The 26,725-nt window shown below is 41.7% G+C and overlaps 1 protein-coding gene across 2 annotated transcripts in view; it reads left to right on the forward strand.

Moving 5' to 3' along the window:
- nmd3 (NMD3 ribosome export adaptor) overlaps window positions 1–26,725 on the forward strand; it is a 62,368-nt gene that overhangs the window by 16,905 nt on the left and 18,738 nt on the right. For both annotated transcript variants that reach the window (XM_060905859.1, XM_060905860.1), the window contains exons 2-6: window positions 9,658–9,703; window positions 15,012–15,146; window positions 15,257–15,353; window positions 16,955–17,035; window positions 17,120–17,248. In XM_060905859.1, the coding sequence (XP_060761842.1) occupies window positions 9,658–9,703; window positions 15,012–15,146; window positions 15,257–15,353; window positions 16,955–17,035; window positions 17,120–17,248 (488 nt within the window). The remainder of the gene's footprint in view (window positions 1–9,657; window positions 9,704–15,011; window positions 15,147–15,256; window positions 15,354–16,954; window positions 17,036–17,119; window positions 17,249–26,725) is intronic.

The following is a 26,725-nucleotide window of genomic DNA, read 5'->3' on the forward strand; positions in this document are numbered from 1 at the left end:
ACTCCCTGAGCTCCACAATTATTGACATCCATATGATTACTTTTAAAAAAAAAAAATCGGTATGTGGTATTAAGTTAACAAAACAGTTTTTATTTAAAATTTGTTTTGCACAGACCTGTATTTAGTACAAAATATCTTTTATATAAATATATGGATGTCGGTGCTTATGTAAATGAGGGAGTAATTCTAATGTTTGTAAACAAATGAACTGATCATGTTTAACCTGTGCAGTGTTTCCCACAGACCAGGTAGCAATTTGTGGTGCTCCACTGTGCCGATGAGGGAATCGTGCGCGGTGGTGTCGTGGTGGTCGGTGGAGTCGGTCATTGGGGTGTATGCAAAGTGTTTACAGTGGGTGGTGTTCAAACACACAGTATTTTTCTTCAGAGTCACCTGCTGGGACTATTTTAAAGCTACAAGAAGCATTTGAGATGATTCAATTAAATCTAAATTCTTTTAAGTTCTTTAAGAAAAATTTTTTTTACCAGAACCCTGCCTGGTTTCATTTCTCGACCCAACTTTACATTACAGGGCAGGCCATTAGTTTGCTGGGCTTGATGTTGGTGGAAAACCTGTCTTTTAAATTTATGAAAATTACTCACCAAAATTGAAGTTAAAGTTTAGTTTTTACCTTAGTTTTTTGCCTTTTTGGTGGCAATCTTTCAATCATTCTTTAGTTGACATTCAAGGAATAAATTACAAAAAACAAGCTGGAGGTTCAATACTCATCTGGGCTAAAGCAGCAAACATTGAGAGTCAATGAAATTACAAAAGTCAAGTAAATACGAAGTTATTTTTAGCCTATGGGCATCCTACAGTAGCCTATCTCAACTACCGCATTTTATCTTTATCACATTGTTTGCTGCGTTTCCAACATTATAAGCTGACAGCTGGATGTTCAATATTGATAACGTTAAGGCTAGCAGTTCATAAAGCTGGCATAAGGCTACCTTTTCTGAGTTACATACTGGGCAGGTGTGTTTGAGCACAGTACATCATACTAACCTTTGGTAGACTCCAGATATCGTTGACCGTCTTCCCTGTGCTAAATATCACGCAGCATTGGGTTTTCCTCTTGATAGCCCTCAAGCAGTATGCGTGGAGAGGAGGAGTGGGCGAATCAGCTGCCAGTGTGTGTGCGTATCAGTGATGCAGTGATGGTTTATCTACTTCGCTAATAAAGATGTTTCTTAAAATATTCAGATTTTATGCTTCAGATAGCATCAACTAGGCATCCCCGTGAGTATAACATTTTATTTAGGCTAGTGGGAAATCCTTATTTATTGTGAATGTCAAGCCATTATTAATAACTTGCATGAATGCTGACGCAGGATAATGCAATAAGGCCGGTTCCTCGTGTCAAGCTGCTACTGTATGCATCAAAATTGGTTTATAGCCTGACTCAGGGATGTCTGTTTCATGTAAGCCAAGAAGGCTATGATAAAGCTCATCATGAGCATGACGTAGGCTACCTTTTAAAATAAGGGGTCTGAAGGCGAATCAGGAAGGCTGCGTTATTTTTAATTAGCCGAACAGGCCTACTTGCAGTCCGGGTATATGCGCACCGGCAGGCCTGTGGACACGCCTCTCCATCTCTCTTTGTGTGTGGGTGTGCGCGCGCATGAACAAGAAGAAAGAGCACTATGAATGAACGGAATGATACGCAACGTATTTTTATTTTTTTTTCAAAATCGCAAGTCTGATTGTGTGGCGATAGGAATCCATTGTGTGGCGCTGCGCCACACAATGGTCTATGTATGTGACCCTGCTGTGTCAGAAAATCTTTTTGTTCCACTTTCTAAGTATTTTCATAGACCACATTTTGTTAATCGTTCGTTGTTTGTATTAACTTCTGGTTTTGTAGTTTACCAATAAACATCAATAGGCAATTGACATTGGAACCACATGAAAATCCAAGTCAAAGGTCTCATGCCATTCCTCGAACCAAAATATAAAATGTCTACTGATATTGTAATATATGGTAGATATTTACAACAAACTGCAAAAAAAATATTTCTGAATGGAATAGAAAAATCTGAGTATTTCAAGCATGTAATTTATATGCTAGGAATTTAATTCTGGTCTAATTCTATTTATTGCAGTAGGATTCCAAATACTCTATAAACATTCCATTCTGTTATGAATCAGAAAAAAAATTATTATAAATCACAACACTTTTTTTTAAAAAAGTACTTCATCTACTTCAGCAACGTTACACAAAGATCGATCCATAACGTATGTCACTTAATTCCACAGGGTGTCGATAATGGTGGACACCGGTGAAAGTGATTACCATTATTGACACCTCACATGACTTCTCAAACGTGCGTTTAGATACAAAATGGCCACTGTCATATGAAAGACTAAGAAACAAAGTAGGTTTCGTCAAGGAGATCATGAAATATTGGTGAATTTGATAAGTAAAAACATCCATGATCTTTCTACTGTGCTGAGCTGCGATGATAACGTCCAGGTTTTTCTCAACTTGCTGCTTGTGCTAAAAAAAAAAAAAAAATTCCATCTCGGGTAATGAGCTATGTCGTCAGATGACAAGATCAAACGGTGAGGGGGTTCTTCCGGTTGATTAATTAACCAATAATAACTGTTGTAACTGAAACTCACCTTTGTAAAATTTGTTTTTTACTGGTAAATCTGAAAAGGTGGCGATAATTATGGACTGTCGATAATTACCTCTAGCTCATTTCACACATGTTCAACATGAAATGTAACTGTAGAGGAAGGAGTAAAAAAAAATGCGTTCTTGGTGCTTGACAAAATATGGATAGGTCATGGACTACGGATTATGGAAATATAATCTTAAAAAAAGGATACAAAATACAGAGTAGTCAGATTTTAATATGGATGCTAGTAATTTACAGATTGGTCACGGACGTTTCAGTAGATTACAGATTGGGTACGGATTTCATACGGATGATGCATCACGAATGGTTAATTTTACAGACGTTGCTATGAGCCTACACAACAATGACACGGACTCCATGCAGGGTTCTAACTAGGCCTCTTCAGTATTGCCAACGCGCCTGTAAAAGTTGCCGCTGCACTAACACAGACTTGTCAATCTTGGAAATGTGGTCTTTTGTTTAATTTTCTTGTTATGCCCACGCTGTGGCTATGGCGTACCACCATGCGAATGTTCCATGCTTGGACATGCTCCACTCCCCGTCCACATAAGCACCCAGTGCATAGCTGCCTGAGTAGTTCCGTGTGGAGAATATAACTGATCATGCTAGTCCGGTTTACCGCCTTCCTTATGCTGTGTTCGTGGTAAAGCGCCATCCGTGTTAAGAGGCACTTACACACCATGCATGTAATCTGTGCTGGTCCCCGAGTTAGATCTGGATAGTCATGTATAGTAATTGAATGACTGAAGCTGAAAATAAAGCTGATACTTGGTGAATATCAACTGGTTGTTTTATTCTTATTCCATCAATGTCACTAATCTAGTTGATTTATTAATTATAATAAATCTTCAATCAAAAACAATCACAGCAACTTTTTGGCAAAAAAAAAAAAATTAATATTACCAAAAAAAGAGTGACTGTCAGGGAGGCCTGCAAGTACCAGGAAATGCAGTATGTAGACCCTGTGAGCTTTCGGGGTCCTAAGGCGGCCCCCCGAACCCCCAGCTGTTATAACTGATGCCACTATGCTGATGTTTTGGTCGAGTTAGAACCCTGCCTACAGTGATGCTATCTACTGATGGTAGCTACGTGATGAAGGTAGAAGCACCAGGTAAAGTCGAGCGAATGTTAACTAATCGACAGATAGGTCTTTCGATAAGAGATGTGGAACATCTAATAATATACAGAGAACACAAATCTGAAATGCCTTTTTTACCAAAAGGGGATGAAGTTTACATATTTCACCCAAACACTGATGTTGGCAGTAGGGATTGTGTAGCAGATGGTCACAGGTAAATTATAATAAATAAGAATACAAATACGGAGTAGTTACGGATGCTAGTGATTTCCGGTGAAGGGATGGATTGCCATGCTGTAGCCACAGTAATCTTCCCCCTTTCACTGTACAGCGTTGAATGCACCAATCCCTGTACTCAATGCCATGTTCTATCTCCACCCATTCTTCTGACTCCCTGTCATGGTATTGGATACAGAGATGATACCGGATACCAAATACAGTGAAGTCATGACTGTGCTTTAAACCCAAGCCGGAATTGAAGTTCTTTCTCTTTGGCGGTGGATTCCATGCGTGAAAGAGAAGCCGATGCATTGGTGCTACAGAAGGACAGAGAACAAAGACTAAGCTATTGATACCGGACCTTTAGCCAAAGTTCAATGTATTTGACCTTCGCATAGTTGTAGTAATAACTAAACCGGTTAGTTACTGCAGCCCACGCAGTGTTTCAAAGAGAAAAGGCGACCAGATCCCTTTCTCAACGTCGACGAACTATAAACAAGATTCCTTCCAGATCATCGGATGACCGACGGGACACCGAAGATCTTCAGCTGACGAGCTGTAAAAGTGAAGGGAACAAAGCTGTTTTCTCCCTGGACCTGCGCTCCGCACTGTCTTTGGATAACAGACGATGCACTTCAGTTGCCAAGCAAGAGCGATCTCAATTAAGGCTGGCATCTGGGCAATTGTTAGTCTTAGTTGTGGCTAGTTAATGTGAAGTGTTGTTTATTTGAATACATTTATGGTTTAAATGTATGCGTTTTGATCCACACGAAAGTTGGTCTTAGACCGCGTGTGGTTTGATTTTACTTTGTTTACTATTTGTATTTAGTTAGATCGTGCATACATTTTCTCCCTCTCTCTTTTTAACTCCCTCTGTCGTACTACACTTCTCAACATTGGGATTTCAGGAGTAGCTAAAGTAGAAGTTGGTTTTAAAGCCTAGCTGGACTAGTTTAAACTGCAGATTCCTTTGTCTCTCTTTCGCGTGCTCTCCCTGTGTTGACCATCCCCCTCTGGGCACGGCCTGGCACAAGGCTCGCGGATTCCATTCACATTCCATATACACACACACACACTTACTCCTACCCCCCCATGTGATTTCCCTATCATATTTTAACATCCACTCACCCCTACACTGTAAACTTGTATAGCTTATTACTTCTGATCACCATTAGTGCTTTATCATATACACTACTGATTATTACCTGTATACATTGTATCACCATTTTATATTGAATTATTCCTTGGCTGCTATTGTTGCTATATCTGATCAGTATTAGTTTGCTAATTCATGTCGGCCATCTCAATAAATGGTATCTTTGGAATAAACTGTCCTGTCTATTGCTACAACATTCATTGAGTGCCAACCTCTGCCAAACAAGTATTCTAATTGCTTTCGCCCATTTGATTGTTATATGAATGTGTTAGATCTAGAGTAAACATATTACATTAGAGCTACAATACTCAATAAACTATAGCAACATTTACCAAGTTATTCCAGTGATTTTAATAGTTTAGCTCTAAACTATTAGACACTTGAATTAATGAATTTGAGACTGATCCGTTTTTACACTACCGTTCAAAAGTTTGGGGTCACTTTGAAATTTCCTTATTTTTGAAAGAAAAGCACTGTTCTTTTCAATGACGATCACTTTAAACTAATCAGAAATACACTCTATACATTGCTAATGTGGTAAATGACTATTCTAGCTGCAAATGTCTGGTTTTTGGTGCAATATCTACATTAGGGATCGACCGATATATATATATATATATATATATATATATATATATATATATATATATTTTTTTTTTCAGGGCTGATACCGATACCAGTTATTATGGAATTGGGATGCCGATAACCGATATGTGCAACCGATAAATGTAAACATTATAATTCACATGAAATTAAACATAGCGCACACTGACACAGACCTTCATATCCATGAAATGTATGTTTAATTGTAAAATTGAACATGAAATTTTGTGCAGGGAGATGCCAGCAGCATTTGTACAATAAAGTCAAACATTAGTTAGAATAAAATGAGAAATAAAATAATAAAATATTCACCAATAAAAAAATAAATCACTCCCTACTATATTACAGCTCACCATTTTCAGTGGAAAATAAATGAAAATACACTCTGGATTCATTTACACTAAGAACTAAGTAAGACTTACCAACTTCAAGTAGTTTTTAAATAAATCAAGTGTAGGGAGCTGCCTGCAGCATTTTTTAAAAAGTAAAATCAAACATAAAGTAGGCTATCACTCCCTAGTATGTAACAACAAGTAACCATCTACATTCTAATGCTTTTAATGCCCAAGCCTAATATTCCCAATTTAGGAGGATTATATTGTAGTGAAGGAAGCATTACATGTGGTTTCAGCGAGACTAGTTGGTTGTAGGCTAATTCAAGTGCTTCCTTCCATAAGCTAAGTTTGCCTGGCTACACAGATGCAAATGGACAATTTTAACGAGTAGTAGATCTCATCTCATCTCATTATCTCTAGCCGCTTTATCCTGTTCTACAGGGTCGCAGGCAAGCTGGAGCCTATCCCAGCTGACTATGGGCGAAAGGCGGGGTACACCCTGGACAAGTCGCCAGGTCATCACAGGGCTGACACATAGACACAGACAACCATTCACACTCACATTCACACCTACGGTCAATTTAGAGTCACCAGTTAACCTAACCTGCATGTCTTTGGACTGTGGGGGAAACCGGAGCACCCGGAGGAAACCCACGCGGACACGGGGAGAACATGCAAACTCCGCACAGAAAGGCCCTCGCCGGCCACGGGGCTCGAACCCGGACCTTCTTGCTGTGAGGCGACAGCGCTAACCACCACACCACCGTGCCGCCACGAGTAGTAGATGAAGAATGTAAACATATGATGTTGTGCTTTTGCAACTTGTGTGTTTGTGACTTATTGCGGCAAAAGCAGCGTGTCCTTACCTTGAAGTGGGATCTGCTTCTGCCCGAGTGCCCATACGGCCGCCTTGAAACAGTTCACAGCGTTTAGCTACGCGTGTTGATTGGCTGTATCCCTTGTGCCGCTTCTGCCCGAGTGCCCGTACGGCCGCCTTGAAACAGTTCACAGCGTTTAGCTACACGTGTCGATTGGCTATATCTCTTGTGCTAAACAAATCAGATGTTGTGGTGGGCGGGACCGTGTTCTTGAACTCAGAGAGGCGAGTGCATGAAAGGACGTGCAGTGACGGTCGCGTTAGGAACGAAATGGCTGCAAAAAAGCATGTTATCGGCATATCGGTGGAAATTATGGCCGATACCGATAACCCTAAAAATGCAGAATATCGGCCCGATATATCGGCCAGGCCGATTATTGGTCGACCCCTAATCTACATAGGTGTATAGAGGCCCATTTCCAGCAACTATCACTCCAGTGTTCTAATGGTACAATGTGTTTGCTCATTGCCTCAGAAGGCTAATGGATGATTAGAAAACCCTTGTACAATCATGTTAGCACAGCTGAAAACAGTTGAGCTCTTTAGAGAAGCTATAAAACTGACCTTCCTTTGAGCAGATTGAGTTTCTGGAGCATCACATTTGTGGGGTCGATTAAATGCTCAAAATGGCCAGAAAAACGTCTTGACTATATTTTTCTATTCATTTTACAACTTGTGGTGGTAAATAAAAGTGTGACTTTTCATGGAAAACACAAAATTGTCTGGGTGACCCCAAACTTTTGAACGGTAGTGTACATGAGACTGATTTTGATAAGCCTATTGCACCTACACCGGATTGGTCACAGATGTTTCATTGTATTACGGATTGGTTATGGATGATGTATCACGGATAAAGCAGATTAAGAAATCTAAAACAATTAAATGTTTGGACTGCTGAAGTTCATAATTAAAATATCTTACCTGCATTTATATGTTCACTTTATTAAAGGAGTCATTTTTAAACTTGCTTTATTTCTTAATGTGTTATTCAGTTACATTTTTGATTTTATTAGCCTTATATCATGACTCGTATTGGCATATTATATTACACTTATCGGCCTTTTCGGTTTTTAGCCATGCTGAATGTAGTTCATATGGTCCACGGCAGGCGTTGCTTATTCGTGCGATCTTCATGAGACTTGTGCAAGACTTCAAATGTGAAGTGTCAGCGCTGCCATTTTGAAAACTGTTTACACAGCGGCCAGATCGCCATATCATTCCAATTTAGATTAATTTCGAGATTTGCCAGCTTCATCAGTGATGGAGATTATTCCATACGATTTTGAACCAACGTGGAGTAGAGAAGAGTTGGAAAGACGACAGGATAAGGACTAGTCCATTGTGTTGGTATGTACATCATTACTGTTGCACAATTAAAATGTGCCGGATCAGGTGGCTGGTGGGTTTTCAAAATAATAAATACATGCATGTATTTTTGTGATAAATACGTTATACTGAGCACATTTCCTAAATAATCCTCACTAAGGTTTCGGACAGCACTACAAAATGGCATCCCCACTATATAGTGCCCTATATAATGAGTAGGGAGCGATTTCATACACGGAAAACTTCTGGCTTGATTACGTCAGCATTCGAAGGAGGGCGCGTGCGTCTTTTGATAACATTTGGAAGATGTTGGTCACTTTGATTTCCGCTGTACGCTTTACTTCCGTCCCACGAAGTCTCGCACAGGTCTCAGCGAATCTCGTTTATGGCCGTTGCTTTGACACATGGACTGATACATTACATAGCATATTTCAAACACTCATAACTTGCTATAGCAGTGACAAAATAGCTATCAAAAAATGCATTCCTACATTTTATAAAATGACAAATAGAATTTTGATAAAACATTTGCCTTCAGTTCCCCTTTAATTTACTATTAATATTTCAATGAAAATATCACACATCCATGAATAAAAGATCCATGCTTTGTATTATGTTTTTATTTTCCGTGAATCTGTATTCCATGACTTGTCCGTATTTTGTAAACGGTGGTTGTTCTTTAAATAAATAAATTAATAAATAAACACGGTAAGACGAACAAAGGCCTGCGTCCGCCAGATTTATTTATTTTTTTTGGTGCCAGCAGCATCCACAACCTCGTTTTCTGAGCAAGCGCTTCTTTCAAATCCTTATTGTCGCTAGGTTACAAAAAAAACATCTAGCACTTCTGCGTTCCTTTCTTGTCAACATCAAGTCTCTGTTTACTTTACAAAAGTTCGCTAAAACGATGGAAAGAAATTGCAGCCTGCCATTAGTAGGAGCTCTCGACATGGGAATTGAGACGCCTTTAAAAATAATAGTGTTTCGCCTCCTCCATAAGTCCCGCCCTTTCTTGATTTTGATTGGTTGGTGAGAGAGAAGTGACCAATGAGATTTGAAAAAGGGGAGCTATTTTCAACTGAAAGCACCTTGAGCGCAGAGAGAAAAAAAATCTTTATATTCAGGTTCTTTTTGCATTAAGGATGTTGAGCGATGTCATCGCTAGGATTTGTTTAGGTGCAGCCAGAATAAAAATGCATTTAGTGGACTCAGACCCTAAAACGCTTCAGGACGTGCTTTTATTGCATGGAAACGATATTTTTGCATCAGGCTACATCACACCACCCCATTGTTGATTATTTTTCCGATACCAGAACAACCCGTAGTGTGTGGTTTTTTTTTGTTTTTTTTTTTTTTTAAATTTTATTTTTACACTGTGGCAGTTGTTATACTGTAACTGATGACCTGTGGTCTCTCCACAGCTATGGAGTACATGCAAGCTCCAGCATCAAGCAGCCAAGGCAATATGTGAGTATATTACATCAGTTCTATAGACATTTAAACATTTTTATTTCTAGATCTATATTAGGTGTATTGTATATTGTAGATGGGGATTTTACAAGACCAAGAAAAAAAAATTCTCAGGAGGGTTTTTACTGTATCATAGGCTGGAAGAGGCAGTTTAATATAAAGCACAGGGGGAAATAACTTCATTCACATTACAGCATCGTTCATAAAATGACATGCATATACAGATCAGGGCTCGACATTAACCTTTTAATCCACTCGGACAAGCAGCAAGGTTTTTCACTCGTCCTGACCATAACCTTTTTATTCCTATGTATTTACTAGCTCAATGTAAGGAAAGTGATTAACAAAAAGTTTATCTAAAAGCGGGTATAGCTATGATAAGAAGACAGAGTGATATATATCCCCCGCCTGATATACCAACTATCAGTGAAAGGCAAGTGATTAACAAAGTTTATCTAAAAGCAGGTATAGTTATGATAATCATTATATTTTAATGATTTATAATATTTCAATAAAACTCAACTTTAAATGTAACAATAAACAAAAACTATCTAATGCCCCATTATGGTGCGTGTGGTGTTCTAATCCATTACCTGATCTGCAGTTTTAAGAGTCAGGATTGTCCTCTTTTTCACTTTCCTTCAACGAAATGAAACTGAAAGAAAACAAGTTGGACATGATACGGGTAATAGAATCACGTTGTGAACGAAAACAAACTGAATTTTCATTCACTGTTATAAAATTTGAACCGCTCTTTCAAAATGAAAGGTTCAAATGACCCTTATGAAAGGAAAAACAGGTATCTGAGTACCCTCGCCTGGATTAGGGATACCGGGGCCCCACCTTGGAGCCAGGCCTGGGGGAGGGGCTCGTCGATGAATGCCTGGTGGCCGGGCCTATGGCCGTGGGGCCCGGCCAGGCCCAGCTCAATTGAGCAACATGGAACCACTCTCCTGTGGACCCACTACCCACAGGAGGTGCCGTAAGGGTCCGGTGCACTGTGAATTGGGTGGCAGCCAAAGGTGGAGGCCCTGGCGTACTGATCCCCGGCTGAGAAAACTGGCTTTTGGGACATGGAATGTCACCTCTCTGGTGGGAAAGGAGCCTGAGCTTGTGCGTGAGGTTGAGCGGTACCGACTAGATATAGTTGCACTTACCTCAATGCATAGCTTGGGATCTGGAACCAATTTCCTGGAGAGGGGTTGGACTCTCTTCTATGCTAGAGTTGCCAAGGGTGAGCGGTGCCAGGCAGGGGTGGGGCTATTGGTAGTCCCCCAGTTCGGTGCGCTAATATCGGAGTCTCCACAGTGAATGAGAGGGTCGTTTCCCTGCACCTTCGGGTTGGGGAACGGTCTCCGACTGTCATTTGCGCTTATGTGCCAAATGGTAGTTGAGTACCCAGCCTTCTTGGAGTTCTTGAGTGGGGTGCTAGACAGTGCACCACGAGGGGACTCTATTGTTTTACTGGGGGACTTCAATGCTCACGTGGGCAATGACTGTGAGACCTGGAAGGGTGCAATGGGGGGGGGACGACCTGAGCGGTGTTCAGTTGGACTTCTGTGCCATGCATGGTTTGGCCATAACAAACACTATGTTCGAGCATAAGGGTGTCCATAAGTGCACGTGGCACGAAGACACTCTAGGCTGTAGATTGATGATTGATTGACTTTGTTGTTGTTTCATCTGATCTACGACTGTATGTCTTGGACACTCGAGTGAAGAGAGGAGCAGAGCTGTCACCTGATCGCTACCTGGTGGCAAGCTGGATCAGATGGTGGGGGAGGAGGCTGGACAGACCTGGCAGTCCCAAACGTGTAGTGAGGGTATGCTGGGAATGTCTGGCGGAGGCTCCCCTCCGTTGGATCTTCAACTGCCACATTCGGCAGAGCTTCAACTGCATACCGGGGTAGGATGGGGACATTGAGTCCGAGTGGACCATGTTCCGCACCTCCATTGCTGAGGCAGTCATACAGAGTTGCGGCTGCAAGGTTGTTGGTGCCTGTCATGGCAGTAAACCCCGAACCTGGTGGTGGACACCTGCAGTGAGGGGAGCCGTCAAGCTGAAGGAGTCCTGTCGGGCTTGGTTAGCCTGTGGGTCTCTAGAGGCAGCTGACGGATACCGACGGGCCAAGTAGAATGTGGCTCTGGCGGTCACTGAAGCAAAAACTCGGGTGTGGGAGGAGTTCACTGAGGCCATGGAAAGTGACTTTCGGTTGGCCTCGAAGAGATTCTGGCAAACCATCTGGCACCTCAGGAATGGGAAGCAGTGTTCTGTCCCTACTGTTTTACAGCAAGGATGGAGTGCTGTTGACCTCAACTGGGGACATTGTCTGATGGTGGAAGGAATACTTTGAGGATCTCCTCAATCCCACCTTCATGTTGTCCGAGGAGGACGCAGAGTCTGAGGGTGCTTGGGAGGACTCTCCCATCACAGGGGCTGAGGTTGCCAAGGTGCTTAAAAAGCTCCTTTGTGGCTGGGTTCCAAGGTGGTGGATGAGATTCATTCTGAGTTCCTGAAGGCACTGGATGTTGTTGGGCTGTCTTGGCTGACATGCCTCTTCAACATTTGTGTGGAGGTCGGGGACAGTGCCTCTGGATTGGCAGACTGGGGTGGTGGTCCCACTTTTTAAAAAGGGGTCCGGAGAGTGTGCTTCAACTATAGGGGGATCACATTTCTCAGCCTCCCTGGGAAAGCCTATGCTGGGGTGCTGGAGAGGAGTGTCCTGTCGATAGTTGAAACTCAGATTCAGGAGGAACAATACAGTTTTTGTCCTGGTCGTAGAATGCTGGACCAGCTCTTTACTCGTGCAGGGGTACTGGAGGGTGCATGGGAGTTTGCCCAACCGGTCTACATTTTTTTTTTTTTTTTGTGGACCTGGAGAAGGCTTGCAACAGTGTCCCTTGTGGTGCCCTGTTGGGGGGTGCTTCGGGAGTATGGGGTTTAGGGCCCATTACTGCAGGCCATTCGGACCCTGTATGACCAGAGCAGGGGTTTGGTTCGCGTTGCCGGCAGTAAGTCAGACTCGTTCCCAGTGCATGTGGGACTCTGCCAGGGCTGCCCTTTGTCACCGGTTCTGTTTATAACTTGTATGGACAGAATTTCTAGGTGCAGCCAAGGGGCAGAGGGTGTCCGGTTTGGTGGCAGCAGGATCACGTTTCTGTTTTTTGCGGATGATATGGTCCTGTTGGCTTCATCAATCTGTGACTTACAGCATGCGCTGGGACGGTTTGCAGCAGAGTGTTAAGCGGCTGGGATGAGGATCAGCACCTCCAAGTCCGTGGCCATGGCGCTCAGCTGGAAACGGGTGGAGTGCCTACTCTGGGTCAGGGGGGAGTTGCTACCTAAAGTGGAGGAGTTTAAGTATCTCGGGGTTTTGTTCACGAGTGAGGGTAAGGGGAAGCAGGAGTTGGACAGATGGATCGGGGCAGCATCAGCAGTGATGCTGACGCTAAACAGGTCTGTTGTGGTAAAGTGAGAGCTGAGCCAAAAGGCAAAGCTCTGTTTACTGGTCCATCTACGTTCCCACTCTCACCTATGGTCATGAGCTATGGGTAGTGACTGAAAGAATGAGATTGCAGATACCAGCAGTAGAAATGAGTTTTCTCTGCAAGGTGGCTGGGCTCTCCCTTAGAGACAGGGTGAGAAGCTTGGTCATTCGGGAGAGATTCTGAGTAGAACCGCTGCTCCTCCACATCGAAAGGAGTCAGTTGAGGTGGTTTGGGCACCTTGTTAGGATGCCCCCTGGACACCTCCCAAAGGAGGTTTTCTGGGCATGCCCCACCAGGAGGAGAACCCGGGGTAGACCCAGGACACACTGGAGAGATTACATCTCTCGGCTGGCCTGGGAACACCTCGGTATTCCCCCGGAAGAGCTGGTGGAGGTGGCTGGGGAGAGGGAAGTCTGGGCTGCTCTGCTTAGGCTGCTACCCCCATGACCCGGATAAGCAGTAGAAGATGGATGGATGGACGGATGTTATAAAATTCCTGTAAAATATTTTACCATATTTTGTGATGGTTAAAAGTAGACGGACTTTCGATTTCATAAAATCGGTGAAATTTAGTTTCCTTTGAAATTTGGTTATTGTGACATATATGTTTATTTCTGCAATATCTTAAGAAAAAAAAAAGAAATCCAGGCCATTCTGTGGCTGGGAAGTTATTTAATTTAAGGGGATTCCCTACCAAATAATGTGCATGAAATTGCTCACTTTGTGCAGTCAAGCAGACAGAGGAAATCTGGTGTGCGCATGCGCAGGTTTACCTTTGACCGTGCACTGAGAGTTACATCATTCTGTCGCTAAATGAACAGCTGATCACACTGAGGTGCTTGCTGAGCGCCGATATTTATTAGTTTGGTCCTGCGTTTCCTTTCCTTTGTATATAACAGTGTCTTTTCTCGCTTTCCGTTACTGTAGTCAGTCTTTCATGTTTCATTCGCGCACTCGCGTCCTCCATTTTTCTCTCCTGTTTCAAATTTGTATCCCACAATGCCTTGCGCGAATGAGGAAAGCCCACCACATGATGCATGATGTAGTATCTTGAATTGGGTCATGGTGAAGCATATAGTGGAAAAAATAGTGGAGAGTTTAGGGCCACGTGGCCCTAAATTAATTAATTGTTCTATTAAAAAAAAAAACTAATAAAATTTGGAAGTCTGTGATTTGAATTCAGTAGCTTTCTGTCCACTAAACAAAAATAATTGGGTCTCAGGAAAATTCTTTTTATGACCTAAACTTGAAAATTTTGAAAGGTAGTCTGCCTTTTAATGTCAACCATACAAAAGAAAAATACAATGAATGTCTGAATGAAATGAATCTTCACCACAGATTTTTATTTTTATTGAGGTATTTCAGTCATTTCTCCAATTTTGAGGAGTCTCTAATAATTTGTAATTAGATATTACGACGTGGTTATTTTTATACACACACACACACACACACACACACACACACCTGCTGTACTCGGCTTCCCTGGAACAATAACACAGCCGGATCACTGAGGGGACTGAACTAGTTTCATTGGACCTTTATTAATGTAACGCTTGAAAAATTACTGTAAAAATGTTTTTTTTTTCAACAGATCTTTAACTCGTCCCATCAAACAGGTGGGAGATTTGACTTGTCCAGACCAAATGTTTTGGTTGTCCTGGACAGTCCCGCTAATGTCGAGCCCTGCAGATGATGATTATTGTTCTTCCATACGAGTGAATTCACTACTATAGTGAAAGGCATAAATGAATGGATTCCATTACATCTAGTTCTTGTTAGATAGCAATCAGATTTTTAAAGTACTCTCTTTTCACAGCCTTTGCTGCACATGTGGCATCCCCATTCCCCCGAACCCAGCCAACATGTGTGTGTCCTGCCTGAGGACCCAGGTGGACATCTCTGATGGAATCCCAAAGCAGGTCTCCGTCCATTTTTGCAAACAGTGTGAACGGTAGGCTCCTGAAGTTCCTCCTTGCATTTCAGTAGCTGCTTCCATCTCAGACATTTTCATACTCAAATCGGCTTTTTTGGCTGACTTACAGTTTCATCCCGTTGCAACAGGTACCTGCAGCCTCCAGGCACGTGGGTTCAGTGTGCTTTAGAGTCCCGCGAGCTGCTTGCTCTCTGCCTAAAGAAAATAAAGGGCTCAATGTCAAAGGTAAGCAGTTAACAGGATGTGTCTTGAGGAAGGTCGTTTATGTGGAGGAATTGGTTAAGAATGTAACTTGATAATACATAGATATTACACGGTTGCACGAAAATATTAAGTTTATCTTCAAATGGTGAAATATATACAGTATATCAAGAGTGATATATATTTTTCAACATAAGATAAACTTCATATCTTTACACCGCCATGTAATGTTCTTTATATTAAATGGACACATCCACACAAATTTAATTTTGAACCGGTTCGCCATTTTGCCAATGCACGTCCAGTTAGCGAGAAAACACTGAGAGTGACGTCATCGAAGTGAAACAAAGGGATTTGTTATGCATACAGGACACTTATTTGATGGAATAAAAACGTGTTCTATTCCCTTCTAGCCGGTTTCATTCATTTGGTTTGATAGCATGCAATATTGTTAGCATATCGCTTTTCCTATGTGGATTACGTCACTCTACCCAATGGAGAATGAACATTGAATATGTTTTACAATATTGCATGGTTGTTAAGACAGCATGACGTCACGCATCAAAGATGTAAAACCTCCGTGCTAGCGGGCGACTTTAACAATTTGTAAATAGACATGGCTGCTAGGTTTGCTTCAATAAATCCGGAAGATTTTGAGAGAATTTTGAAAGAGAAAGACGCGTTGAACACCCGAAAGGAGTGTGTATGTATTATTATTATTATTATAATAATGTTGGCGGGCGGCACGGTGGTGTAGTGGTTAGCGCTGTCGCCTCACAGCAAGAAGGTCTGGGTTCGAGCCCCGTGGCTGGCGAGGGCCTTTCTGTGTGGAGTTTGCATGTTCTCCCTGTGTCCGCGTGGGTTTCCTCCGGGTGCTCCGGTTTCCCCCACAGTCCAAAGACATGCAGGTTAGGTTAACTGGTGACTCTAAATTGACCGTAGGTGTGAATGTGAGTGTGAATGGTTGTCTGTGTCTATGTGTCAGCCCTGTGATGACCTGGCGACTTGTCCAGGGTGTACCCCGCTTTTCGCCCGTAGTCAGCTGGGATAGGCTCCAGATTGCCTGCGACCCTGTAGAAGGATAAAGCGGCTAGAGAGATGAGATGAGACGAATAATGTTGGCTGGCTTTTTTTGTCATATATCAGATATATATTTCATTCTCGTTTTCGACTTGTTCAGTATCATGCTAGCTGAATGGAATATATCTGATATACCACAAAAAAAAAGCCAGCCGATATTATTTAAATGTCACTCATCTACAGTTTATTTAGTATGAAAAATGAGTTTTTCAACACGAGAAGATGAACTTCATATCTTCAAGCCAATGTGTGATTTTCTTTTAATTATATAGACACATTCACAAAAAGTACCAAAATTTATCATAATTCATCGATTTTTCTCACGAATGACCTATAGAGATTTATGTCACGGTTTTGGTTCTCCATGTCCCAGATGGAGCTCGTATGAAAAATACGAGTGGTATATTTCCTAGTAAAACACTCGTATCCATATAATAAAATGGAATTTCTATTTGCATTGTAAAGCTGTTTCAAAATGTGTTCAAGGTTCCATCATTATATGCATGTCTTTATGGTAACCTTTTTCTGTTCTTTCCCTTGCCCAGGTGCGCCTTGTCGATGCGGGCTTCGTGTGGACAGAGCCACATTCTAAAAGGATTAAGTTGAAGCTCACCATTCAGAAAGAGGTAATGTGGCTGTTTGCTCACTGCCTAGAAAGGCTTTCACTGTGAACCTGGCAAGTCCGGTTAATATCTGATCTCTATCTGTAGGTACTGAATGGTGCCATACTGCAGCAAGTGTTCATAGTGGATTTCATCATTCAGTCGCACATGTGTGACGACTGCCATCGGGTCGAAGCCAAGGATTACTGGAAGGCCGTTGTGCAAGTTAGACAGAAGGTAAACTCTGGTTAGAGGAGTATATTGTAAACATCAGTTTACTTTATTTATTCGGGATGCGTTTTTGACCATTTTTGAATGAAAAAGAAAAATGGACAAATTTTGACTGAGTAAACATCAAAGTAGGCTTAGAGTGATGTGTTGAGTGTCTCATTTTACTGGTGGAAGTGAATAGAAAGGGGGGAGATATAGGCTGACCAGCATAGGGCAACAATCACTGTAGAAACTGGATTGTGTGTTTTATAGTAACCACTAGACGCTTTGGGGGAATAAGCTGACCCCCATCTGTTTTAATCACTTTGTAGCATGTTGCCTGGCTAGTTAGCTTGCTCACAATGATTTGTATATTTCCTGATAAAGGTGCACCTGGTAAAATTGATGTCCCTTTTTCCTTTTCATCTTTATCTGATGAGCCAGGGCACAACATTTAATGGTAGTCTGACTGTCCAGGGCAACCAAATGTTTGGTCCGGACAAGTCAAATCTGCATCTGCCTGTCCAACGGAGCAACTTAAATATTTGTTGAAAATCACCATTTTTACAGTAATTATTCAAGAGTTACATCAATAAAGTTCCAACAAAACTAGTTCAGTCCCCTCAGTGATTCGTCCGTGTTATTGTTTACGAAATTCCAGGGAAGCCGAGTACAGCAGGTGCGTGTGTAAAAATAACCACATCGTAATATTTAATTATAGATTATTAGACTTTGAATTAATTGAAATCGGAGAAAAGATGATCAAATACGTCAATAAAATAAATCGTCATTTAATTCAGACATTCATTGGATGAATGTTGTGGGATTTTTGTTTGTTTGTTTTTTCTTCTTTCTTTTGTATGGTTCACATTCACCATCACAAATGTGGTAAAATATTTCATGGGAATTTTACGACAGTGCCGAACTCACGGTTTGTTTTCATTCACAACGTGATTCTGTGCCCCTGATCACATCCAACTTTTCTTTGTTTCATTTCTTTAAATTAATTTATACTTCACATTTTACTGGATTAATCAAGCTTTAACTTTATTTCTTGCAGAAAGCTTTGAATTTGGGTGAGTTTAGCTCTTAAAACTGCAGATCAGGTAATAGGTTAGAAAAACACGCACCATAATGGGGTTTGGGTAGTTTCTGTTTATTATTACAGTTAAAGTTTGAGTTTTATTGAAAAATTATACATCATTAAAGCATAATGATTATCCCCTGCCCAAACAAAGTCTGGCGGAGGACATAGAAACGGGTTCCGTCCAGCTGTCTGTCCAGTCACATTTTTGTTTCCAGGCCATATCTTTAAAACTACTGAAGATATCTCCATGAAACTTTGTATAGACCCCTTTCACTGACGTCACCCGAAACCGGAAGTAAGCAGACCCTGCGCCATTTTGGAAGACCAACAAACTCGTGATAACGGCAGCGCTATGTGAACCCACGAGAATAAAGTGGAGTGGCAAACGACTTAAACAAACAAATCTGAGCTGTTTTATTTATGATTTATTGGCCCAACAGTAGACTTGAAAGAAACCTGTGTGAGACTTGGCAAAAAACTGTGGATATAACGGATAAGTCTGTGCATGATCTGCGGACACTTTGAGGTAAGCAAACGCAAGAAATTCAGATTTAAAACATGCTAAATTGGCCTCAAGTTGATAACTGTATGATGAGCAAGCCTCCCAGACTTCTACAATTTAATAATAATAATAATAATAATAATAATTTAGGATGGTTTGGGGCTTGCTCTCCCTCCTATTATATAAATAAAACATATTTGTTGTGTAGGCATATATCATAAATACATATGTATAATTTGGATAAATTAACCTAAATTATGGATACCTTAATAGTAACAAAAAGTATTAATTTTTCAACTGAAAAGATGTATTATTAAAAGATAAATATCAACAAGATTACCTTGGCCATAACTATGTGTAGGTTATTCTTAACAATAGCTGTAATATCACGAACCAAGCCACTAACAACATAATTGTAAGCCTGTAGCCCTTTGTAGGCTTTCAAGTCATCAGCAGTGTAGGCACTGGGTGTAAACAACAAATAGTTTACAATGTCTGGGTAGCAAACAGATGGCAGAATTGGTGTCCGGTCCTCCTTATGTATCTGACACGGAGAAATAATATAAATCGTGCTGCCTACCAGATTACAGTCATCTGTTTTATTGCATCAGTACTAGTATCACTTACTATACTCATCATAGATTAATCCAGTACAACATGACCAGCTTGCTTTTTTTCCATTTGACTGTCGCAAGTTTTTTCAGGCTGGTACAGTCAAAAATTGAAAAAAGTTTTGGCCTACTAAACTAGTCATCGATTCTACTAGTGTATTAATTGGAGTCGACATGAAAACGTTAGGCAAAAACTTTAAACCAGTACAATCTCTTCTTCAAAGTTTCACCAAATGGTTTTATTTATGCAATTTAAAGCTCATAATACTGTATAACTTTGGTCGAGTAAAAACGCAGAGCAAAAACATGGCTGAATCCTGAATGACTCCTATTTGTTTAAGTAGGGAACTACATAGGCGGCAGAATGTAGTTTCTTTTTCCCTGCCATGGAAGCGCACTTGTATACGGAGGAGGAAAGCAATTTGCATTACAGCCGTGAGGCGGCTCGGCTCGGTTTTCCCTTTCGGGTGCTCTCGTTTTCTGTTAGAATTTGGTAAAGAAAAAAAAAAATTATTTACCAGCTTACCGGGACCATAAACATAAATCTGACAGCTGACAAGGTCGGGATATAAACGAACTTTTGCGTTAAAATGTGTGCTTGGATTCACAATTTTTTCTGAGTCTTATCATATGGGTCAAACCCATCAATCACAGCCAGTTTCTCCACATATCGTGCCCTTTCTGCAACTGGTAATGTACTCACATAACCCGAATTATCATCCATCGTGTCACTTTACTCTCGCTCGTACTTTGTTTTATATTGTGAGTGCATGTACTTGGTCTTCCAATATGGCGCCTAATAAAATCTCGCGGCGTGGTGATGTCATGTGAAAGGGGTCTATACATACCAAGAAACATGTGAACTGGTGCCTTTTGCTATTTTGGATTTTTGAAAAAAAGTACAGTATTTTTCAGATTTTTACCTAAATAGATTTTGACTTAGTTTTCTAAGAGTGATGTTCATTTCCGGAGCATATATCCAAAACTATTCATGATACGGATTTGAAACTTGGTATACATGTTAACAAGGTGATTTATAGATGTCAAGTTTATTTGTATAGTGCTTTTAACAATAAACATTGTCGCAAAGCAGCTTTACAGAATTTGAATGACTTAAAACATGAGCTAATTTTGTCCCTAATCTATCCCCAATGAGCAAGCCTGTGGCGACGGTGGCAAGGAAAAACTCCCTCAGACGACATGAGGAAGAAACCTCGAGAGGAACCAGACTCAAAAGGGAACCCATCCTCATTTGGGCAACAACAGACAGCATGACTATAACATTAACAGTTTTAACATGAAGACAGTTTCGTTGATGTTATAACGCTTCATTGATGGAAACTTGAGTGCAAAACTGTTCATGACAACTGCAGTCCTAAAGTTTGCAAGTCAACTGTAGTCCTCAGCCATAAAAGCATTACTGTAAGAATCCAGAGCATCCTCCAGGTATAACCCTCAACTGTCCTCATGGGGCCATCCTCCACAGGAGCGATGCGATAAAACTCCGACCAGACACAGGGCACCAGGATGGATCAAGCAAGTCCGAGGGGCAGAAGAGGCCAGCATCTCAATCCCAGGACCAACATGTAACTCAGAGGGACAGATGGGGGGGGAGAGAAAGAGAAAGAAAACACAGGTTGTTAGGTATGCCCTAAAAATGACACAAGTATTAAATCTGTGTGGTAGGCTCGCAGAGACGAGTCTCTTGACATCAGGCATAACACACAACAATGGCATGTTAATATGGTTAAAAAATATCATGACCTGCTCTGGCTGGATGCTTGATTGGGTGATGGGAGCACACTCCTCAGCAATGATGAGATTCAGATGGGACCCTTAGGGCTGGCCAAGACAATTCAGTTACATTTCACCGGGTCTGGGACATGCGACAGAATGTCTGACGGCCAATTCCCTGCAGGCTACGAGAGCCAGTCGTCGAGGTCTCCACCCTCTCCACCAAAGATTTTCTGTTGACTCCATGTAACTCAGAGGGACAGATTTTGGGGGGGGGAGAGAGGGAGAGAAAGAAAAAGCAGGTGGTTAGGTATGCCCAATATCACCTGAATAAGTAGGAACAGTATACATATTGCACTGAGTACAAGCAGGGACTCCGGCAACTAACTATGACCGCATAACTAAAAGGGGAGAGCCAGAAGGTAGCACAGGCATGAGGGAGCCCCGGGACATAAAGCAGCCAGCCACTACACCGTCAACAAACTCGAGTGAGCAAGTGAGTGGGGACTGACAGCATCCATACATCCCAGTTTACCAAAACACTCTGTCTGAGGACCCTCCAGATCTACACGTTTACCTCATAAACACCATTAACAAAAGGCTTGACTAAACAAATATGTTTTCAGCCTAGACTTAAATGCTGAGACTGTGTCTGATTCCCGGACATTACTTGGAAGGCTGTTCCATAACTATGGGGCTTTGTAAGAAAAGGCTCTGCCCCCTGATGTAGCCTTCACTATACGAGGTACCAGCAGATAGCCTGCACCTTTTGATCTAAGTAGGCGTGGCGGGTCATAGAGGAGCAGAAGTTCACTCAGGTACTGTGGTGTGAGATCATTTAGTGCTTTAAAGGTCAATAGTAGTATTTTATAATCAATACGAAATTTGATTGGGAGCCAATGCAGTGTAGATAAGACAGGCGTGATGTGGTCATATTTTCTAGTTCTAGTAAGGACTCTTGCTGCTGCATTTTGAACTAACTGGAGCTTGTTTATGCACTTATTGGAACATCCAGACAGTAAGGCATTACAATAATCCAACCTGGAGGTAACGAAAGCATGGACTAGTTTTTCTGCGTCATGCAATGACATTAAATTTCTTATCTTTGCAACATTTCTGAGATGAAAGAAAGCTATCCGGGTGATGTTATCAATGTGAGTTTCGAATGAAAGACTGGGGTCAATAATCACTCCGAGGTCTTTTACTGCTGCATGTGAAGAAACAGAAAGGCCATCCAGAGTCACTGTGTAATCAGAAAACTTACTTCTAGCTGTATGTGGTCCTAGCACAAGTACTTCAGTCTTGTCAGAGTTAAGCAGAAGGAAATTAATAAGCATCCAGTGTCTAATGTCCTTAACACATTCCTCAATTCTATTAAGCTGGTGTCTCTCATCAGGTTTTGCAGAGACATACAACTGTGTGTCATCAGCATAACAGTGGAAACTAATACAATGTTTACGAATAATATCACCCAGAGGTAACATATATAGAGAAAAAAGCAGTGGACCCAAGACAGAACCTTGTGGAACACCAAACTTTACTTCAGTACGTCTAGAAATATAAATGGTGATATCAACATACTGATAACGATCAGTTAGATAAGACCTGAGCCAGGAGAGGGCCATTCCCTTAACTCCCACAACATTTTCTAGTCTATCCAGAAGAATGGAATGATCAATGGTATCAAATGCTGCACTAAGGTCAAGCAACACAAGTAGCGAGACACAGCCCTGATCAGACGCCAACAGTAGGTCGTTTACTACTTTAACCAGTGCTGTCTCTGTGCTATGATGAGGTCTAAATCCTGACTGATACATTTCATGGATGTTATTCCTATGTAAATATGAGCATAACTGTTGTGCCATAGCTTTTTCAAGGATCTTGGAGATAAAGGGGAGGTTTGATATTGGCCGATAATTGGACAGCTGACAGGGATCAAGGTTAGGTTTTTTAATCAGGGGTTTGATAACTGCTAGTTTAAAGGATTTGGGTACATAGCCAATCATAAGAGAAGAATTTATTATTTTCAGAAGTGGTTCAATTACTTCAGGTATTATCTGTTTGAATAGACGTGTAGGTAAGGGATCTAGTACGCAAGCTGAGGCTTTTGATGCACAGATTAATGAAAGTAATTCACTTTCTTTTAGGGGAGTAAAACATTCTAACTGATGATCTGATACAGTTATATAATTAACTACAAGGTCACTTTCATTGTCTGACCTTAAATTAGTAGTTTGAATTTTTTGTCGGATATTCTCAATTTTGTCATTAAAAAAATTCATGAAGTCGTTGCTACTACATACTGCAGGTGTGCATGTGTCTATAGTGGACTTATTCCTCATTAATTTTGCTACAGTATTAAATAGGAATCTAGGATTGTTTTTGTTATCTTCAGGGAGGAGAAATATGTTGATCTCGCAGCACTAAGAGCTTTTCTATACTTCAGGAAGCTCTCCTTCCATGCTAATTTGAACACTACCAATTTTGTTTGACGCCATTTACGTTCCAATTTTCGAGTGGTCTGTTTTAAAGTGCGAGTGTCATCATTATACCAGGGTGCTAATTTTTTGTCTCTGACCATTTTCCTTTTTAGAGGAGCTACATTATCTAAGGTATGGCGGAATGTTAACTCTAAGCATTCAGTTGCCTGATCAAGTTCTGCAGGGGCTGACAGTGACCCAATCAAAGTTGATAACTCTGGGAGATCATTTATAAAGCTCTGTGCAGTAGTTGACGTGAAAGTACGTTTAATACAGTAGCGTGGTGAGGTGCATATATTATTACTCGGACATAGTTTGAATGAGATGAGATAATGATCTGAGAACTTCAGACTGTGGAAGTATGACTATATTGTCCATGTTTAATCTGAATGTTAGTATTAGATCAAGGGTGTGACCACCATTGTGGGTCGGTCCTATGACATTCTGATTAATCCCTACTGAATCTAAAATGTACACAAACGCTGTTTTTAAAGGGTCTTCTGGGTTATCGAAGTGAATATTAAAATCTCCGACAACTAATGCTTTGTCTAAGGAAATAACCAGATCTGAGATAAAACCTGCAAATTCAGAAAGAAACTCAGAATATGGCCCCGGGGGCCTGTAAATAATAAGCAATGGAATTAACTGGGTAGACTTATTTTTCGAGGCTACATACATTATATGAGTATGAAGAACTTCAAATGTATTAAATTTATAACCAGGTTTTTGTGTTACACCTAGATAATCGTTATAAATAACCGCAACGCCTCCTCCTCTGCCAGTTAGACGAGGCTGGTGATATAACTGTATCCAGGAGGACTCGCTTCATTTAATGTTATATATTCATTTGGCTTAATCCATGTTTCAGTTAAGCAAAGTACATTAAACTCCTGATCAGTAATGAGTTCATTAACCATTAGCGCTTTAGATGTAAGAGATCTAATATTTAATAGCCCCACCTTTAGATCAAAGGTGCTGGCAGCAGCTGTATAGTCAGTATGATCTAATTTTATATTGATTAGGTTACTGGAACAAACTCTCTGAAAATTTCTACTTTTTTGTTTAGCTCGGGGAACAGACACAGTCTCAATGTAGTGGACCCAGAGTGACGACTCTGTGCAGCTAGCAGACAGTCGGTTTAGCCTGTTCGTCTGCTCCCTGGCCTTGGCTCTGGATTGTCAGAAATTAACTAGGCCTGTTCTGAGACTATGACCTATGCTGCAGGAAATGAGAGCAGCACCTTCCCAAGTGGGATGGATACCGTCCCGCCCTAACAGGCCAGCAGTGCCCTCAAAATTAGCCCAATTATCTATAAAGCCCACACTGTTTTCAGAGCACCACCTGGACAGCCAGCAGTTCAGCGACCATAACCTGCTGTAAGCTACATCGCCACGCCGCATTGGGATGGGGCCAGAGCATACTACAGCATCGGACATCGCCTTCGCTAATTTAAACACCTCTACAAAGTTACTCTTAGTAACCTCAGACTGACGAAGGCGTACATCATTAGCTCCTGCATGGATAACTATCTTTGAGAACCTGTGCTTGCCTAGGACCCCAAGATTACCTGCTATGTCCGGCACCCTGGCTCCTGACTACACCTGACTAAAGCTGCTGGTGCCCCTAAAGGCTGAGCTAATTTCACGTGCCGTATGATAGAGTCCCCTATAACCAGAGCTCTTTCAAGTTTCTCAGTGGGTACATCACTAAGGAGAGCAAACCTGTTCAGCACGTGACGTGGAGAGGAGTGGTGCTCCTGTGGGCGAGCCTCAGCGGTAGCTTTGGCTCTACGCTTATGCCGCCGAGCCGTCACCCATTCGCCCCGCTGTAAGGACTCTAATGCTGGAGTTGGGGGATTGCTAACTCCACCTAGGGCATCCAGACGTTCCCCTACAGAAACTACACTGTTTTCACGCTCACTGACCTTCTCTAAAGCCTGGACACGCGCTTCTAGCATTGTAATCATCTCCGTCAGAGAGCTAACTAATCTGCACTTATCACAAATGTGATGTGCCTTTTTATACTAAGAAATTTGAGAAATTAAAATTTTTCATGTTTCCGTGGAAACAATTTCAGATTTAGTCTCTCAGGTTAGTCTTAGGGGTAGGTTTTGTTTCCGGAGCAGAACTTGAAAACTATTGCCGCTTTTCCACTACAAACGCGGCTGAGTTGGGCTGAGCCGTGCAGTGCTGAGTTGGGCTGAGTTGAGCTGAGTGGGGCTGTTGGAGTTGCATTTCGACTACAACCGTGCTGAACCGTGCTGGCTGGAAGTGGGTGGACACATTGGGTGGAGTTAGCGAAAGTGGGTGGACGTCACGCGATGTCGTTAAGCAGCGCAAACAGTGACATCAGTGACCTTTTAAGCGGTAGTCTCACGACCCGGATAGTAAACAACAAACATGGAGGACATGGAGTCGTTAGTGTTGCTGGTCTTGGTGCTGTGGCTTGTTGTCACCGACAACGCCAACAGATACTGGCAAGAGCGTGTAGATGAGGCGAGGCGCATAAAGCTTCAGAAATTCTCGTAATTCTTCTTCTTCCGGGTTTACGGTGTTTACAGATCCCAGCGTGCTCGCGGGGCGTGTGGGCGTGTGAGGACACTCCTCCTCACCAATCAGTGCACAGGGGAGTGTCTCCTCACGCCCCTAGCCCCGCTCGGCTCGGTTTGGCTTGCTTCAGCCCTACTCCAAAACCGTGCGAGTTTTGGGTGCTAAGCAGGGCTGAAGCGAGCTGAGTCGTGCTGTTCTGAGATAGTCGAAACGCGAGCCGTGTCAGGCTGAAGTGAGCTGAAAAAGGGTAGTGGAAAAGGGCCATATGAGCGGTATGGTCTTGAAAGTTGGTGTATGTGTTGTATATGTGCCTTTTGATATTAAGAAATGTGAGAAACTTTTAGCTCACCTGGACCAAAGGTCCGGTGGGTTTATGCCATGGGCTGCTGAGGTCAGTGTAAAGAGGTAGGGTTGGTTTCCTGCAGCAGAACTTGAAAAATGTGACAAATAATATCTTGAAACTTGGTATATAGTTGGTATATCAGGCGGGGGATATATATGACTCGGTCTTCTTATCATAGCTATATCCGCTTTTAGATAA

Source organism: Neoarius graeffei, chromosome 23, assembly GCF_027579695.1.
Source record: "Neoarius graeffei isolate fNeoGra1 chromosome 23, fNeoGra1.pri, whole genome shotgun sequence".
Taxonomy (NCBI): Eukaryota; Metazoa; Chordata; class Actinopteri; order Siluriformes; family Ariidae; genus Neoarius; species Neoarius graeffei.